Source organism: Pan troglodytes, chromosome 1, assembly GCF_028858775.2.
Source record: "Pan troglodytes isolate AG18354 chromosome 1, NHGRI_mPanTro3-v2.0_pri, whole genome shotgun sequence".
Taxonomy (NCBI): Eukaryota; Metazoa; Chordata; class Mammalia; order Primates; family Hominidae; genus Pan; species Pan troglodytes.
The window spans coordinates 207,669,805-207,689,906 of record NC_072398.2 but is presented as its reverse complement, the minus strand read 5'-3'; the positions used below and the strand labels follow the sequence as shown (position 1 = coordinate 207,689,906).

Here is a 20,102-nt window from a genome sequence, read left to right as displayed (position 1 = left end):
TAGCTGGAATAATAGGTAAATATAGAAGTAATAATAGCAATCCAATCCAAAATATGCCGACATTATTATGGACATTAAGTTTCTGAAGTTAAGCTCTACAACAGATGTACTATCTAGAGATAATCCTTTCCAAAATAATCAAGACTCACTTTCACTGCTATCTGGTAAAACTTGAGGTATTCTTTTGACTCCTTAGCATGATTCTCACACAATAGTTATTGCAATTCTTCTACCTCCTTAAGGTCCCCAATCCTCATTCACTAAACCTCATTCTAAGGTATCACCTGAGAAAGTCATTGGTTTCTTCATATTCTTACCTCTCACAATGTCTACTTTCACTTCTATCGCACCTCAGAGAAAGAGATCTACCTCCTTTCTAAGGTTAACTCCTTAGCCACAATAAATAAGTCCATTTCTTCTTACCATTTTCTGGAAATAACTGCAAATCGTTATTCCTTCAAACTCTCATATTTTGCTCAGCACCATCCTTCCCTTCCCACTGGCTCCTTCCTGTCTCCAAACAATCCAAAAACAAAACACAACAAAACACCCCTTACTTTAGATTGTATTATATTTATTTCTTTTCACTGATAAATGTTTGGTTTGTTTTTGAGACAGGGTCTCACCTTGTCGCCCAGGCTGCAGCGCAGCGGCATGATCATGGCTCACTATATCCTCACACTCCCAGACTCAAGTAATCCTCCCACCTCAGCCTCTCAAGTAGCTGGGACCAGAGGCTCTTGCCACTATGCCCAGCTAATATCTGGGGGTGGGGGTTGGGGGTAGAGAGAGGCTCTCACTATGATGCTCAGGGTGGTCTCAAACTCCTGGGCTCAAGTGATCTTCCTGTTCCTTTCTTGGCCCTCCAAAGTACTGGGATTACAGGTGTGAGCCACTGTGCCCAGCCTGTTTTGAACACGCCATCCATATGTTTTTTTTTTTTACTCACACAGTTATTATTTTCAACACATCTACTACATGCTTAATACCGTGAAGCCAAAGAGAAGTAGAAATAAGACATCTATGGCATCATCACAACTAGGGATACAAGATACTGTTATATGTGATTTAAGTGATGTCCCTGCAGAACAATCTTTGTAACAAAAACATACTGAGAAAAGCACACAGCATCTATGTTCTCTTTAACCCTCTATAATTGGCTTCTTCCTCTAACTCGAGCTGTATACCCAGATGTCACTAATAAACTTCTAATAACCAAATTCAAGTCTTTTTCCAGGCCGGGCACAGTGACTTATGCCTGTAATCCCAGCACTTTGGGAGGCTGAGACGGGCGGAATACCTGAGGTCAGGAGTTCAAGACCAGCCTGGCCAACATGGTGAAACCCCATCTCTACTAAAAATACAAAAATTGGCCAGGCATGGTGGCAGGTGCCTGTAATTCCAGCCACTCGGGAGGCTGAGGCAGGATAATTGCTTGAACCTGAGAGGCGGAGGTTGCAGCGAGCTGAGATCGCGCCATTGCACCCCAGCCTGGGTGACAAGAGTGAAACTGTCTCAGGAAGAAAAATAAAAGTATTTTTCCCCCTCAGTTCTCATCATCCTTGCCTTCTCTACAAGTATTAACACTGGTGATGCAACTACCACCGTCAAAACCTTTTCTTACCTGAAGTATTCAGAATACCAATCTCATCTTTATACCTTGAAATCTATGATGAAGACATGTTTGTAACAAATGATTTTTTCTAAAAATCAAAATGATTAAAACCCAGCCTTGTCAACTGGCTCCTCTGATTGCCCCCGTCTACCTTTAGAAGAATATAATTTCTGTTTCTCTCCCCTCCTAGCCCCCACCTCCAGGTGACTGAGGAACTACTTCCATAAACAGACATCTCAGATGTTTTCAATTCCTCCCATTACCACCCATATCCAATTAATCTTTAAAGTATCTGCTTGAAGTTGCTCCACGTAAATGCCTAGCCTATACAAACACATGGCTCCCACCCTACTCAGAACTTGTATAATACAAATCTTTCAAGAGACAAGTAATTAGATATACCTTGGACTCATGTGCCATATATTTTTCTAGATTCTAGAAATATAGTGACTACCACAGACAAGGTCTAGGCATTCATGAAGTTTATATTCTACTGAGAGAGACAGACAAAAGTAAACAATATGGGTCATGCGCAGTGGCTCATGTGTGCAATCCTAGCACTCTGGGAGGCCAAGGTGGGCAGATCACTTTAAGTCAGGAGTTTGAGACCAGCCTGGCCAATATGGTGCAACCCTGTCTGTAACTAAAAATACAAAAAATTAGTCAGGCATGGTGGCACAAGCCTGTAATCCCAGCTACTCTGGAGGCTTAGGCAGAAGAATCACTTGAACCAGGAAGGTGGAGGTTGCAGTGAGCGGAGATCACGCCACTGCACTCCAGCCTAGGCAACAGAGTGAGACTCTGTCTTAAATAAATAAATAAATAGTGATTATATGATTTTAAGAGGTATTAAATGTTAAGAAGAAGGAAAAAACAGAAAAAGGGGCTAAATGATGGGGCTGAGTTTTCACTAGGAGGGCTTCCCTACAGGGGTAAATTTGAGCTGAGATCTAAGAGAAAATTAAGTAAAAACCTGAGGAAGGTGAGGGGGCAGTGTCTCATGCCTATAATCCCAGCATTTTGGGAGGCCAAGGCAGAAGTATCACTTGAGGCCAGCCAGGAGTTCTAGACCAGCCTGAGAAACACAGCAAGACTCTGTCTCAAAAAAAAAAAAAAAAGAAAAGAAAAAAGAAGTCTGAAGAAAGAGCATTCCAAGTTGAGGGAACAAGTACAAAAGGCCATGAGACGTGAGATGGGAGTACACTCAACATATCTGAAGAACAGCACACAGGCCAATGGCTAGAATGAAAGTGACAGTGGTGGGAAAACAGAGAATGGGGCCAGAGTAAGTTAAACCATGGTTAGGCATTTCTGCTCCCAGATGTGTTGGGAAGCCATCAGAGAGTTTAGAGCAGAAAAATGACTGGGTATGACTTATGTTCTAAAAGGTACATTTCAGCGATTGGGTAGAAAATGGATGGTATGGAGAAATAGGCTGACTGGTCAGGTGAACAGGGCAATCTGGGAAAGAGATGAAAAGTGGCTTGGTATAGTAGGGTGATAGCTATGAAGGTGGTAAGAATGTGAGCAACAGTGAGTTTTCGGTTATACTGGATTCAAATCTACATTTTAGTTACCTTGAGCAAGTTTCGTTTTGTTGTTGTTGTTGTTGTTGTTTTTGAGATGGAGTCTTGCTCTGTCGCCCAGGCCAGAGTGCAGTGGCGCCATCTTGGCTTACTGCAACCTCCACCTCCCAGATTCAAGCAATTCTCCTGTGTTGGCTTCCTGAGTAGCTGGGACTACAGGCATGTGCCACCACGCCTAACTAATTTTTGTATTTTTAGGAGAGATGGGGTTTCAACATGTTGGCCAGGCTGGTCTTGAACTCCTGACCTCAAGTGATCTGCCAGCCTCAGCCTTCCAAAGTTTTGGGATTACAGGCGTGAGCCACCGCACCCGGCCAAGTTTCTTAAGCAATGAGTCTCAACTTCCTAGTGTGGGTTGGGCATGGTGACTCACACTTGTAAACCCAACTCTCGGGGAGGCCAAGGCAGGAGGATTGCTTGAGCCCAGGAGTTTGAGACCAGGCTGAGCAACAAAGCGAGACCCTGCCTCTATAAAAAATTTTAAAAATTGGCTCAGTGTGGTGCCATGTACCTGTAATCCCAGTTACTTGGGAAGCTAAGGCAGGAGGTTCCCCTAAACCCAGGAGTTTGAGGTTGCAGTGAGCTACGACTGTGCCACTGTACTCCAGCCTGGGCAAGAGTGAGATCTTGTTTTTATAAATAAATAAATATAGAAGAAACATCAACAAATCTGTGGCCAATAAAGTCCCCAATACTATAGTCACGTGAGTCCATGAAGAAACAGACCACGAATCGAAAACACTGGTTTATCTAAGAAACAGGAAATATCTTCATTTCAAGATCAATTTAACTTAGGACCTAAAAAGAATTCAAAAGGCTCAAGTTTTCAAAAACTAATTCAGCACTATTCCTTTTAAAGTTTTTAAGCTCAATTTTTAATTAACTAAAATGAAATAGGAATACTTTCCTTTTATTAACTTTTTAGTCTCTGAGTCATTCTGGATCCATGTGAGCCCTTTCAGAGTAAGCACTCAGTCATCTTCAGGTAACCCTCCTCCCTTTTCAGAACCAACAGAATCTACTGAATACCACAGTAACATTTCTTTCTTCACTCACTGGCCATGAAGACCCAGAAAAAGTTTTAGCTGTCTACAATTTATCCATCAAGTACTTCAACAGTAATAAAGGAAGTAACCAAGTCATTCAACAGTCTTTTCTTTTTTTGAGACAAGGTACTTGCTCTGTCACCCAGGCTGGAATACAGTGGCACAATAACAGCTCACTGTAGTGACCTCCAGACTCAACTGATCTTTCCACCTCAGCCTCCCAAGTAGCTAGGGCCATAGCTGTGCGCATGCCACCATGCCCGGCTAATTTTTTATTTTTTATAGAGACAGGGTCTCCTTATGTTAGCCAGGTTGGTCTCAAACACCTGGGTTCAAATGATTCTCCTGCCTCAGCCTCCTGAAATGCTAGGATTACAAGCATGAGCCACCACACCCAGCCAACAGAGTCTTTTGGGTATCTATTAGGATTCTTATATTATCTAGCTCCTACTTACATTTACTATCTTGCAAATATATCAGTTTCTCATACATAATACAATTCAGGTGCCACAAAGTCATACTTTAGGGCTCTGTTAAATACACTGGGGTTCTGTGACACCACCATGAATAAACCAAAGAATGAGATCTCAATCTACCATTTCTTTTCATTACTCTGCAAAACATCAGTGGTAGGCTCTGCAAACAGATAAGAATTTATTATACACAGTCATGACCTCCATGAATACTGCTTACATTAATGGAAACGAGTAAAAACAGAACTTGGCCAGGCGAGGTGGCTCACTCCTGTAATCCCAGCACTTTGGGAGGCCGAGGCGGGTGGATCATGAGGTCAAGAGTTTGAGACCAGCCTGGCCAACATGGTGAAACCCCGTCTCTCCTAAAAATACAAAAATTAGCTGAGCATGGTGGTGCATGCTTGCAGTCCCAGCTACTTGGGAGGCTCAGGCAGGAGGATCGCTTGAACCTGGGAGGCGGAGGTTGCAGTGAGCCGAGATCGTGCCATTACACTCCAGCCTGGGCGACAGAGTGAGACTCCATCTCAAAAAAACAAAAACAAAAACAGAACTTGCTTCCCAAAGCAGCTTAACAATACTAGCTGAAGAATACAAAAATACTACAACTAGAGTAGGTCTGAGAGCTTAGACACATTAAAAAATATATTTCAAAATTACTACCTATCATCCTTGCATATTTCTCATCTCAGAACAATACTTAGCAACAATGTCTGTTAATGAGTGCTCATCTAATGGGTTAATTTACAGATTTTACCCAAAAATGAGATATCATAGTCCTCTCATAATTTTAATACTGCACAGTCTCAGGCACTGACTCTAACTTCAACCTCCTCAATCAAGACCTAAAAATGTTTAATGATGACTGAAAGAACATATAAAAGAACAAAATCCAAACCTCACAACATCAAAAATCACAATTAAAACCAATTTATTATATCTACTAGCAACACATTAAAAACCTATTTTTCCTGAGTTTTCAAAACTTTGTCAACAAGTACTTGCACAATCTCATGAACTTTATGAGAGAAATCTGAAACTTTCCATTAGGACTTTGCTGAAAGTGATTGCTTGACAGGAGTGGTTTTAGGCTAGTGATCACATATAGGGATTTTGCTGGAATCATATTTGCTGTATACAACAACATTTAACATACAGAAGAATGCATCTTTCTCCTAAAGGAACAATGCAATCTAAGAGAATGCGTATGTGTTTTACAATTAACATATCAACTATTTGTTTCGAATTGGTTATCTCCGAGTTTATTAGGCCAGACATGGTGACTCACGCCTGTAATCCCAGCACTTTGGGAGACCAAAGTGGGAAGATCACTTCAGCCCATGAGTTGGAGACCAGTTGGGCAACACAGGGAGACTCCATCTCCACAAAAAATTAAAAAAAAACAAAAACAAAAAATAGCTGGGCTTCACTTTGGGAGGCCGAGGCAGGCAGATCACCTGACGTCAGGAGTTCGAGACCAGCCTGACCAACATGGAGAAACCCCTCCTCTACTAAAAATACCAAAACTACAAAATTAGCCAGGTGTGGCGGTGGATGCCTGTAATCCCAGCTACTGAGGCTGAGGTAGGAGAATCGCTTGAACCCGGGAGGCAGAGGTTGCAGTGAGACGAAATTGCACCATTACACTCCAGCCTGGGCAACAAGAGCAAAACACAAAATAGCTGGGTTTGGTGGCATGAGTCCATAGTCCCAGCTACTGGGGAGGCTGAGGCAGGAGGGCTGCTTGAGCCAGGAGGAGTCTGAGGCTGCAGTGTGCTATGATCACACCACTAAACTCCAGTCTGGGTGACAGTGAGACTGTTTCTTAAAAAAAAAAAAAGGTCCCTGGTGTAACAGGTTACTTTTCAGCACATAGTTTTCTCCATTTGAAGGATGAGCAGGAGTTCATGACCCGCCTGGCCAACTTGGCGCAACCCCGTCTCCACTACAAATAGAAAAATTAGCCAGGCGTGGTGGCAGGCATCTGTAGTCCCAGCTACTCGGGAGGTTAAGGCAGGAGAATCGCTTGAACCTGGGAGGCAGAGGTTGCAGTGGGCTGAGATCCCACCACTGCACTCCAGCCTGGGCGACAGAGCGAGACTCTGAACGGAGAGAGGGGAGAGGGGAGGAGAAGAGAAGGAAGGAATAGAACAGGCTAGCAATAAGGCAAATGGAAAAAGCTTTAAGAAGACAGATGGGGAAAGAATTGCTTCTTTGTTCAAGTATGGACTAACATACTCAATCTTTTATCTGATTCCACATCCTTCCCTTGTGCAATCCACGCCCATCAGTAATATCTCTCCATAAATACTAAGTCCCTTCTGAGTGATAGGTGAGGCAAGGGAGAGGACAAGCACAGTTCTAAATTATTGATACATAAAAAAAAAAAAACTTGGCCAGGCGCGGTGGCTCACACCTGTAATCCCAGCACTTTGGGAGGTCAAGGCAGGTGGATCACCTGAGGTCATGAGTTCAAGACCAGCCTGACCAACATGGTGAAATCCTCTTTAGTAAATACAAAAAATTAGCCAGGTGTGGTGGTGCATGCCAGTAATCCCAGTTACTTGGGAGGCTGAGGCAGGAGAATCGCTTGAACTTAGGAGGTGGAGGTTGCAGTGAGCCGAGATTGCACCATTGCACTCCAGCCTAGGCAACAAGAGCAAAAATTCCATCTCAAAAAAACAAAAAACAAAACCAAAAAAAACAAAAACAAAAACAAAAAAACTTGGTTGGGCACTGTGGCTCATGCCTGTAATCCCAGCACTTTGGGAAGCCAAGGCCAGCAGTTCAAGACCAGCCTGGGCAACACAGTGAGACCTGGTCTCTACAGAAACAAAAACAATCCCCAAAAAGCAAAAACCAAAATAAAGCAGCCGGGTGTGGAGGCTAATGCCTGTAATCCCAGCACTTTGGGAGGCCAAGGTGGGTGGATAACTTGAGGTCAGGAGTTCGAGACCAGCCTGACCAACATGGTGAAACCCCGTCTCTACTAAAATACAAAATTAGCCAGGTGTGGTGGCACGCACCTGTAATCCCAGCTACTTGGGAGGCTGAGGCAGGAGAATCACTTGAACCCAGGAGGCCGAGGTTGCAGTTTGCTGAGACCGTGTCACTGCACTCCAGCCTGGACAACAAGAGCGAAACTCCATCTCAGGGGAGGGGAAAAAAAAAGACAGAATAAAGCAATTGCGTCTTCCAAATAACTTTACTCCAAGTATCTAAAATGGTGTGCTGCTAGTAGCATGGTTTTAGCAACCTGTTCCAAAAACTCTATATTATATTCCTATATAAAGTGTTCGGGTATCTACCAGTCACAAGATTATCCATCCTCATGATGGCAGCAAAATACAAATGGATATCTAAAAACTAACAACAGCTACACTTTGAAAGGGATCAAGAATTTTCCCCCGTCTGTACAGTATCTGCATAGTAGGTAAAACACTTTCCAAACTGGAAAGATCTTGGTAAACTGCTAAAGAACACTTACCTCCGTTCCAATTCCAGGTTGCACGCCAGAGTACACACTGTCTGGTGGAGGACCACCATACTTCCTCTGTCCTGTGGTTACATCCAGAGTATAACCAGTTCTCTCAAGCAAGGCCTAGAGATAATTATACATCTCTTTATACTTGAATACTAAATCTCACACACAAGCATCAGTGTATTAATCTTTTCCAAAAAGGACTCCAACTTCCTAGGAGATATATTTTTATGGTTAGGTAAAAAAAAAGTCAAAATTCGCACTGGTTCCCCATACATGTTTCTACTGGTGAGTCTTTTCAAAATGTTCTCTATCCTTAAAAAAATTAGCACAAGTCTTACCTCCTTCATGCAGCTTCTCTCATTTACTATTACTCACATCCATTTCTCCCTACTGTCTTTTCTTTTTTTTTGAGATGGAGTCTTGCTCTGTTGCCCAGGCTGGAGTGCAGTGGCATCGTCTCGGCTCACTGCAACCTCTGCCTCCCGGGTCTAAGAGATTCTCTTGTCTCAGCCTCCCAAGTAGCTGGGATTACAGGCATGTGCCACCACGCCCAGCTAATTTTTGTATTTTTAGTAGAGATGGGGTTTCACCATGTTGGCCAGGCTGGTCAGGAACTCCTGGCCTCATGAGATCTGCCTGTCTTGGCCTCCCAAAGTGCTCGGAGTACAGGTGTGAGCCACTGTGCCCAGCCCCCACTGTCTTTCTAGTGTACTTTTTTTTTTTTTTGAGACGGAGTCTCGCTGTGTCACCCAGGCTGGAGTGCAGTAGCGCGATCTCGGCTCACTGCAAGCTCCGCCTCCCGGGTTCACGCCCTTTTCCTGCCTCAGCCTCCTGAGTAGCTGGGACTACAGGCACCCGCCACAACGCCCGGCTAATTTTTTGTATTTTTAGTAGAGACAGGGTTTCACTGTGTTAGCCAGGATGGTCTCAATCTCCTGACCTCGTGATCCACCCGACTTGGCCTCCCAAAGTGCTGGGATTACAGGCGTGAGCCACCATACCCAGCCTCTAGTGTACTTAAAGTTCCATAATTTAAGCTTGATTTTGTTTGATCCTTCTGTTTTGTACTCCTGCCATATCATAAGCTCCACAAGAATCAGATAATCAGACAAGAATCATACAGTACAGACTAAAAATATTTGGCAATTACCAAATAAGTATAGTCAGGTTCCGAAAAATAAGTAAAATCTTGTGTTTCCTGACTACCAACCTTCCTTACATTCTATTACGTATTAAGAGCAATCATAGAAAAGAAGATAATCTCCTTGCTCTCAGGAATTTATGTTATAATTGAGGCAACATCTATATAAAGAGCTTAGAGAAGAAAAGACACAATGGTAAACAAAGAAACACAATCTACCTAGAAAAGAGAAATTTACACTTCAGTTTTTTGTTTTTTTTTTTTTTTGAGACGGAGTCTCGCTCTGTCGCTCAGGCTGGAGTGCAGTGGCGCGATCTTGGCTCACTGCAAGCTCCGCCTCCCGGGTTCACGCCATTCTCCTGCCTCAGCCTCCCAAGTAGCTGGGACTACAGGCGCCTGCCACCACACCCGGCTAATTTTTTGTATTTTTAGTAGACAGGCGGCTTCACCGTTGTTAGCCAGGATGGTCTCGATCTCCTGACCTCGTGATCCACCCGCCTCAGCCTCCCAAAGTGCTGGGATTACAGGCGTGAGCCACCAAGCCCAGCCAGGTTTTTAAAATTACACAATGTCAGAACAATAAGAGACTTTAGATATCATCAACTTCAGTGAACACTAGGATTTCACAGGGATGCATGCCTTCGGCCTTCCATTCTTCTACCTTAGACTGAAACAGAGCCATAAATGTATTATAAAACAGGGGTCCCCACACCCCTGGGCCACAGACCCGTACTGGTCCATGGCCTGTTAGGAACCGGGCTGCATAGCAGGAGGTGAGTAGCGGGCAAGTGAGAACAAAGCTTCATCTGTATTTACAGCCGCTCCTCATCCTCCCTATCATTGGCATTACTGCCTGAGCTATGAGCTCCACCTCCTGTCAGATCAGCAGCCGCATTAGGTTCTCACAGGAGCGTGAATCCTATTGTGAAGTGTGCATACAAGGGATCTAGGTTGCATGCTCCTTATGAGAATCTAATGCTTGAAGATCTGTCACCATCTACCAGTATGCCCAGATGGGACCATCTAGTTGCAGGAAAACAAGCTCAGGGATCCCACTGATTCTACATTATGGTGAGTTGTATAATTATTTCATTACATATTACAATGTAATAATAATAGAAATAATTTCAACATAAAATAACTATTTCTAATTAAAAAGTCTATCACAGGCCGGATATGGTGGCTCACACCTGTAATCCCAGCACTTTGGGGAGGGTGAGGTGGGCAGATCCCCCAAGGTCAGGAGTTTGAGACCAGCCTGGCTAACACAGTGAAACCCCGACTCTACCAAAAAATAAAAAAAATTAGCGGCCAGGCACGGTGGCTCACGCCTGTAATCCCAGCACTTTGGGAGGCCGAGGCGGGCGGATCACGAGGTCAGGAGATTGAGACCATCCTGGCTAACATAGTGAAACCCTGTCTCTACTAAAAATACAAGAAAAAAAAAATTAGCCGGGCATGGTAGCAGGCACCTGTGGTCCCAGCTGCTCAGGAGGCTGAGGCAGGAGAATGGCGTGAACCCAGGAGGCAGAGCTTGCAATGAGCTGAGATCGCGCCACTGCACTCCAGCCTGGGCGACAGAGGGAGACTCCGTCTCAAAAAAAAAAAAGAAAAAATTAGCTGGATGTGGTGGCGCACGCCTGTAGTCCCAGCTACTCAGGAGGCTGAGGCAGGAGAATCGCTTGAACCCAGGAGACAGAGGTTGAAGTGAGCTGAGATGAGCTGAGATGGCGCTACTGCACTCCAGCCTGGGCCACAGAGTGAGACTCTGTCTCAAAAAAAAAAAAAAAAAGAAAAGTATGTCACTACAGCAAGACACGAGTATCCATTTAACTAAGGAATTAGGTTCACTGGTCTTTCATTAAAAGCTGTATATTTACCTTTCAAAGCTGTTTATCTAAGTAATAAAATGGTAATAATAATAATGGTTCATGGTTATATAGTTCTTGCTACATTCCAGGCATTATTCTAAGTGCTTTATATATGTTAATTCATTTACTCCTTACAATAACTCTGTAAGGTAGTCACTATTACTATCCCCATTTTATAAATAAAGAAACTGAGGTAACTGAATATTCAAAAGGAGGAAAGCAGTTATAACAACTTTTTATCAATTATAACCTTTTTATCAAGAGAAAAGAAACAAAGTGGCTGGAAAATAACTGAACCAAGAGACATTACTGGATCAATCCAAGAAACTACCAGCAAAGCATCAATAAATATACGTCATTCATGGCCACAAAAGAGGGTATGAGGAAGAGTATGAATTAGGGCTTTTCATTAAACATGCAATTGAGTGTCGATCCCCAAAATTATCCTTCTTATGTAATTCCTCTAAATTATTTCATTTCCAAACACTAGTTTTGAAAAGTGAAACTTTCAGCTGGGCGTGGTGGCTCACGTCTGTAATCCCAGCACTTTGAAGGCCGAGGTGGGCGGATCACAAGGTCAGGAGATCGAGACCAATCTGGCCAACATAGTGAAACCCTATCTTTCCTAAAAATACAAATAATTAGCTGGGTGTGGTGGTGCATGGCTGTAATCCCAGCTACTTGGGAGGCTGAGGCAGGAGAATGGCATGAACTTGGGAGGTGGAGCTTGCAGTGATCCAAGACTGCGCCGCTACTCCAGCCTGGGCGACAGAGCAAGACTCCGTCTCAAAAAAAAAAAAAAAAAAAAAAAAAAAAAAAGTGAAACTTTCTAGGAAACATGGAAAGAGGCATTTGACCTCATCATTAAATGCAATTTCATTACAACTACCCAAGTCAAGTTTTACCTTGATCTTCGCTTCATCAGGTCCCTTTGTGGACTCTTGCACCTTGCTCCCCTGTTTCTCTCTCTGCCTGTAGGTCTTCATAACTCCACATAAAAATGCACTTTTGTTCTAGAACAGACAAGTAATTCAATAAAAAGAATCACCAAAAATATCTGAAGGGTCAGACACATAATTAAATTTAAATTTCAGAAAACCAGGATTTTAACAAAAGATTTACTGATTCATTCAACAAGTATTTGCTGAGTGGTTACTATGTGCCAGAGATTGGAGGAGACAGCAGTAAGGCAGTATAGACCTCAGGGAGCTTACCTTCTACCCTGGGAAAACACAGTCTTCCACTTGTTGATATGTGACTGCATCTAGACTGTCTTTGCCAGATGTCGGAAACTATTCCTCCCACCTACATTTTCCTCCAAGATAATAAAACAGGATCAAATAACCCCCAAATGTTAAAAAGCTGAGTAACATGTAAAAACCTATAGTAACAACCATCAAAACTTGGCTTTAATTTTAAGTTTTTAAAATAACTTACTGCACAAGGGGGTGGGAGGAAACTTTTGCTTTTTACTTGGGCTTCTGAAACTCTGCCACAAGCAGATCTTTTTTTCCTTTAAACTAATTTTTTAAAAGAAGAGGTAGTTGCAAACAAAAAATACCACTTCTCCATAGGAAAAAAAGTAATAGTAAAATAATTTCAGATTACTAATTGTTCAAAGACATTTCTGAGTAACGACCTTACCTGAACATGTGATAAGTCACTTTCCTTGAACTGCTGTAGTACAGACAGAGCTCCTTCTTCATTAAATTCCCTGAGAGCATCAATTGCTCTTTCATCAAGATCGACATAAGCTACCAATCCTAAAAATTAAATTGAAAGGCGTAACGTTATTGCAACAAAAGGGGTAATCTAAGCAATACTGACGTTTAATCAAGAATTGTTACATTCAATATGATCACTAACAAATTGTATTTTCATTTAACTATATGCATATACGCAGCTATCCAAATACTACATAGAAAGGTCCAGGACAAATATGAAAATAAAGATAAAATGTCAACAACCAAAAACATGAATTTCAATCTCCATATCCACAAACCTCCCCCGCCAAATCCTAACATCCATTTCCCACTCCCCCAAAGGTATAAGTCTTGAAAGTTAAATCTGACATACATACTGTATTACAGATTATGCATTAATATAACAAATTTTGGTTTATATTAGAGTGATAAGAATACATTGCGTTTTCCAAGGATAAACCTTCAAATTACAGACGGTTACAGTTGATGCTAACCACCTAAGAGGTGGAGGAAAATCTGAAAACAAATTTTACTAAGTAATTCTTTCCACTCTCCAAAAAGTGTCAAAAGGCTTTCCCTCCTGAACACCAAAGATAAACTGAAATGCATTTGTTTATCTGAGCATCCACTTTGCTGCAGTCAGAATGTGGAAAGGCATAATTTTAAACTTCTACAAATGCAAGTGCAGCTTGATTAATCAATTCTGAAAGTCATACTTTAAGGCATTCTTTGTTCTTCTGAAGTGACAAGCTGAGATTTAAAAGATGCTGTGGCATTCACATTGACTGTCAAGAACGACAATCTTTTTCAAATGGCAATAAAGACTTTATGGTCTTACAAGTAAACTTGACAGAAAATATATACACTGCATTTCATATATGTAGTATATTCAACTGCACACAGAACATCTACTAAGTTTAAAATATAATTTCTTAAGTCTGTTAAGTTTGTGTCATATTTATATATGGAATATATTTCAGAATTGATCCAACGTAAAATGGAAGTATTTCGTAGATTAAAACCCCCAAGTTCATATGAACATGAAAAGTGACTCCATTTTGATAAAGCTAAAAAGAACTTTATTCCACATAGTAAATTTTAAATAAATGTAATGCCACTTCCAAAGTTACTTTTTAAAAAAGTTGCCATGATTTGTTTCAAAAGCTCGAAATGAGCATGTGTAAATAACTGGAGCTGCCTCACTTGAATATTCCATACCACCACCCAAAGCCACAACTCAGGACACCCATCAATCCATTTTGTCAAACCAAGTCTACGCCCAAACCATCAGCCTCTTATCAATAACAAAACACTCTACAAGAGAGCATCTCTAAGCAGATCACTGCCAATTCTCTATGGCAGAATGTCACAGAAAGTTCCTGAGGACTGATTTTCAAATGCGACCATGACCCAGGAGTCATTTTTATAAGTCATTTTAATGTCTAAAATTATGCTAAGCTTCCCAGATTTAAAAATTTTTTAAGGACAAAAAAAAAACAGCTATTTGTTACTACTGTACTTAAGACACATTTGTGAGTGAGACAATTCAATTCTCTCTCAGAATCTGAATAGGCACACACAACACAGAGGAAGAAAGTTTCCATCTATGTCCCCAAAGGAGGAGGACACATTCATTTATGAACAACGCTCCCTAAGGGTAAATATTTCTCTCCCTCTTTAAAACTTCAAACCACTTACAACCAACTATATTAAGATGTTCAAATTTGCTTAAGCACTTAACCATGGCACTTCTGGATTAAAAAAAAAAAAAGAAGCAGCTGTTACAAACCAAACACTTCCAAATTACGGAGAGATGTGGATTTCTATTAGAAACTAGACAAGCCACAAACTCTCAAGGAGTCTGACATTTATTATGGTTTCAGATGATACAGCTATCCTCTTATTATGCCACCTAATCAGACCTAAGCTGATTTAACAATCACTTTAAGAAGGTAAAAGTAGAAAAGCAAAAGCAAAATGATGACTGATTTCGATTAAGAAAAAAACGTAAAATTTGGTATGCAGAAACATACATTTTTATGGGTGGTAAATCTAAGACAAATCGATGTGCTGTTCTGAAACAACTAAGACTGCATATTCAACACTAAGAAGGCTTCAAAATAATGAAATAAGAGTATCAAAGTCAAACCCAATATGCCTTCAATGAAGGGAAAGTAACAAACATTCAGCTCTACAGATCAGAAACAATAAGTATTATTTAACCTTAAAAAACTATAAAATTCAAAGTGGTTTGCCCTCACTTTCATAACCAGTCAGAAACAAGAAATGCATATTATACCTGTCTGAAATATTTCATCAAGTCTTTCTGCCACCTTCTGTGGGAGGCCTGCCTCTATCAGTGTCTTGTAGTGTTCTGTGTGAGTTACACTGGAAGTATCCATTGGTTCTTCCTCTTCTTTTAACTGTACCGCATTACCATTCACCTGATTAGCCATTTTATTATGCTGCTGGAAAAAATTCAGGAGCTATATTACATTAAGCCAGAAATAACTAGTTTGTAGGACAATGCATGATTTATCTAAACTAATTTGTATACATGCTGCTAATAACCTCTATCAAAATAATAATTTATTCCTCCTGTGATGTATCTGACCTAAATTGGCAATAATAATCCTGTAAAACCATAGAAAATGTACATGGAAGCATTAGATCTTTAAGGAACTTCATGTACACCGGGTAAAATAAAGGCTTTAATTTACTGAAGGTAGAATTGCTGATTAACAAAAGCAGCTGTTCTGTCCTGGTGAAAAGATCAAAATCACTACAAAATCCTTTACTAAAAAGCCCCTCAGCTCTCGGGTCTTACACAGTTTTAAAAAGTTTTGTTTTAAAAACAGAATGAACACCCACAGACCACTTAATCAAGATTTAAGGACTTTCAAATTTTCCTGGCTCTGCTTCAAATACAGTATCGGTGTGAAATAAGTGCCCTGTTTTCTCTAGTTCAACATGCTAGTGGTTTGGGTTTTCTCCACCTAACAATACAAAACGAAAACAAAAAAAACCCAACTTGACATTAATTTTTGTTCTAAGATTAATTCGCTATTCCCACAGATTTAAAAGAAAAAATGACCAAGTTTAAAAGCGAAACAATTGTTTTCAGTCCAAATAAAATACTAAGTGAGCTATAGTTTAGGTTGCTTCTCAAAAAAAAAAAGAGTACATGTTGAAATTTTCATATCAGTAAAATAAAGATGTAAAAACATACTGAAGAATGGACAACTTCTTCCAAATATTTCAAAAACCGTTACCTAATTAGGCTAAACTTCAGCCAGATTTCTCAGATTAACCTATCAAAAATAATTTTGTACATTCAGCCTGTAGGTAATGCTGAAATGGACTGACTCCCTGAAGAGAGAGAGTAAACAATAAACCATACAAGGCCAGTCTGTATACTGCCTCAAAAGACAGGGAATTAAAGTGCATTTGTCTGTGGTGAAATTACAATGTGATGAAGATAATAGGCAGCAGAACAAGACATTGCAACACATACTAAATAAAAGACATAAAGGTGGATCTCAAGAAAAAGCCTACTTTTCTTGATGAAACTCAAGATACCTAGTCATCTATAAAGAAAATACAAGTCTCCTACAAAGTACTAAGACACATAAGATAACCACACTTCCCGACAGCTTATCGAACATTGTGCAAATGCACCAGGTGCAGTTTTCTGGCTTAAAACAACTTCTTTTCATTTCAAAGTCCACTGATACTTAGTTGAAGTTAACGAAAGAGGGAGGAAGACCAAGAGGGGAAGGAGGTAATAGAGAGTAGGAAGAAGAAGAAAATGCAAAGGGTTACTCTGAAAATGAGATAAACATGACTCCTCACAATTACAAAACACTATTAAGACTCGATAGCCCTTAATAGACGCAGACTGTGGTTAAATTCTGGGTGGATGTTTCTCAAGACAAGCTTCAAATTCTGATGAACTAGCAAAAACGGAAACATTCGAAATGTCACACTTTTGATCAAGAAACTGTATTGTGTGAGATGAATACGTTTACTGATTAACACAACCTATTTCTATAAAGATGCATCCTAAAACACAAAATCTCCTTGCGAACATAAGGTTCTGTTTTCCCATGCTCCCCCATCCCCACATACTACCTTAAGATCATCAGAACTCAAAAGTTCTCAGTATCACAAGACCCTTACAGCATTGCACCTAGGAATACTATTAGTCACAGAAAAGAGGCAAATTTTTAACAGAAAAGTTCAATGAACATCTGTTAAGGTGGGGTTTTTAAGTATGTGTAAAGCAAAAAGACAAGTTGTGTATTAAGTACAAGACAGAAATATTTATGCCTACCATTTCATTGCAAAGGCTCTACAAGTTGATACTGAAATTGGTTAAAATTTTCAAAAAGTTTGTAAATTTTAACAAAAAAACCGTAAAATAATTAGATTCCAGAAAATAAAACCTTCGGATCAAGGAAAGCCCTCTCTCTTCAAGCCAAATACAAAGTGCTCATTTTAAAAAGACTTTTTATGTCATATGAGACCATTTGAAACTCATGTCAATTCAACACAATGCCACACAGCCAAACCATATTTCTGGATGCAGCAAATATACTAACGTGACTGGAGTCACTCGATCTAAACATTTTTGCAAAAAAAAAAAAAAAGGAGACATTTAAAGATTTAAAAGGGCTGCTGGGAGATTCGGGATGTCAGCACTAACTCCTCCCTGACTTTTTCTGAACCTCTCTGTGCAAATTCTTCATATTAAGAGACGGGCTTTAAAAGAACCAACGAAATGAGACTAACGGTTATCTCATGGCTTAGGAGTGTCGAGCTCTCATCCTACGACTGACTCATGAGACATCAATTCAGCCACTTGAGGACTGCAAAAATCTCAAACAGGTAGTGTGAAAGGACTGAACCTTCCAAGAAGCCCTGGGCTTTTTTAAAAATTTGGCAATACGGCCACTACCGTATAAGAAAAAGGATCGCCTTTCCAATCTGGTGCGCCTCTGACAGTCTCAGAATTATCCATTTCAGGCGCCGCTTGGAGCCTAAGTTCTACGGCCTCTAGTAGTCATTTTTTCCTTCAAATCTCAGCCCGCGGCATGCAGAATGTGGGAGGGGAGGGAGGCTTCCCACACAAATCGGCCTTTCGGTTTCTGCTCACACAAAACTTTTCTCCCGGCTCAGATAACCCTGGGATCTGCACCCCGCCTTCCCACCCCCACCCCCATCCCCTCAGGCCCGTCCGGATCATCAGCACATCCCTCTCGGGCTAGGCCGGCCGCGGCGGGAGCGAAGCGGCTCCGGCGGGGAGAAGCGGCAGGGCCGCGGGCGCCTCAGGCCCTTCGCGGGGTCCGGCCGCAGGGAGCAGCGAGCGGAGGCGGGAAAAGCACGGCCGGCCCCAGCAGGCCGCGTGGAGAGCGCCCGGCGGGCCGGACCGCGGGCTAGAGGGGCGGGGGGAGGAAGAGCGAGGGCGAGAAGCGTTTCGGCCGGACTAGGCCCACAGCCGCGCGGCCGGACTAGACCGAAGCCGCCCCCAGCCCGTCCCCACCCCCACCCCGGGGCCTCGGAGCGCAAACGAAACGGGACCAGGCACGGAGCCCGGGCTGAGTCGGGTCGGATCGGGGCTCCCGGCCCCTCCCCCCACGGGCCGGCGCGAGACTCACCAGGACAGAGCTGGGGCCGGCAGCCGGGCCCGTGAGAATCAGCGCGAGGCGCTTTCAAAACGACTAGAAATGGCGCGCGCGCCACCCCCTCCCCCCCCCTCATGGACTGAGACGCGATCCCGGCAGCACGCGGGGTTTCCCGGAACTGCTTCCAGGGACTCCGAGCTACGGGGCAATCGCTTGGCGAGGCGGCCTGACAGGCAGCTCAGACGACCAGTAGTATCCAGGCAAAACGGACCACGCCGGACGACTCGAGAGCCAATCGATGAAGCTGCCGGCTGAACCAATGAGGGTGCTCAGCGCCGCTGGCTGGGGCGCCTCCGGGGCGGGGGCAGGCACACAAAGGGGTCTGTGGTGGAAGCCCTTGGTGGCTGCGAGGCTTGGGGGCACTGGGTCCTGGGTGGACGAAGCTCCTCCCTCTTCGTCTGCCGCCGATGCGAGACCGAAAATCTAGGCCTCGCGCCGCGTGGCCGCCTCCGGAGCCCCGCCCCCTACGGTCAGCGCTGGCCCAGCTCCGCCATGGCGCTTGCGTCCCGCCACCGGCCGCCCTTAGCCCCCGAGTCCTCCCTCGCACCCCCGGGGCCGGCGTTCGCCCCAGACACGCCCATGGCCACGCGTTCGGGCCTCTTTCGGTCATCTTTTCGCCTCTAGTGAGCACACGATTTAAGGATGATTTGGCTCGTCATTTTGCTGAGGATTTTGTCTAGATAATCATTCCTTGGAACGATCGGAGAAATGCCTCTTTCCCTCCCTGGCTGCCGTCCACACATCGTTGGTGGCAGACTGTGAGGGAAATCGTTAAAATGACTCAAAAGCAATGTGTAACACAAGTGATAGAGCAGGGAGCTTTTCCCCACAGGGTTTGGAGCTACTTGATATTCATAAAATAAAGCAGCTATATACATCTCTGAAGCCAAAAGAGCCATGCAGGGGAAAGGGGTAATTCCCAAAGGACACTGTAATTCTTGTTAGTCCTAAACCTATTTCTCACCTGCCATTCCTACTGATTTGTTCCCTGTCCTTAGTCCAAACCTGTCTCGTCTCACAGAAACCTTCCGAAGTCACTTCTGTGATGCAAGCCCTTTTTTCCCAACCCCAAACTCCAATGCCCACCCTTAGGAAGTGGAGGAAGTCAAGCAGTGGTCTGCAGGATTTCCAGATGCACTCAAGGATGATGAAATTTCTCAGAACCTACAAACCTAGATTTAATTATTGAAAACGGGCGGGAAGCGGTAGCTCATGCCTGTAATCCCAGCACTTTGGGAGGCCGAGGCGGGTGTATCGGTCAGAAGTTCGAGACCAGCCTGATCAACATGGTGAAACCCTGCCTCTACTAAAAATACAAAAATTAGCCCCGTGTGGTGGCACGTGCCTGTAAACCCACCTACTCCGGAGGCTGAGGCAGAAAAATCGCTTGAACCCGGGAGGCGGAGGTTGCAGTGAGCCAATATCGCACCACTGCACTCCACCCTAGGCAACAACAGCGAAACTCCGTCTTAAAAAAAAAAAGAAAGAAATATTGAAAA

General features: G+C 42.9%; 1 protein-coding gene across 6 annotated transcripts in view; it reads right to left on the bottom strand.

Annotated features, from left to right (window-relative positions):
• Positions 1-19,144, bottom strand: part of HNRNPR (heterogeneous nuclear ribonucleoprotein R) — a 34,783-nt gene extending 15,639 nt beyond the window's left edge. The window contains exons 1-5 of one of the 6 annotated variants that reach the window (XM_513191.8): positions 18,577-19,144; positions 15,219-15,384; positions 12,861-12,979; positions 12,122-12,229; positions 8,208-8,321 (exon numbers count right to left, since the gene is read on the bottom strand). In XM_513191.8, coding sequence (XP_513191.3) covers positions 8,208-8,321; positions 12,122-12,229; positions 12,861-12,979; positions 15,219-15,375 — 498 coding nt within the window. In that variant the 5' untranslated portion in view covers positions 15,376-15,384; positions 18,577-19,144. Of the gene's footprint in view, positions 1-8,207; positions 8,322-12,121; positions 12,230-12,860; positions 12,980-15,218; positions 15,388-18,576 lie in introns of all 6 variants that reach the window. The other 5 variants (XM_009450447.5, XM_003307863.5, XM_009450466.4 and 2 more) reach the window with 5 other exon arrangements.
• Between the last annotated feature and the right edge of the window lie 958 nt (positions 19,145-20,102).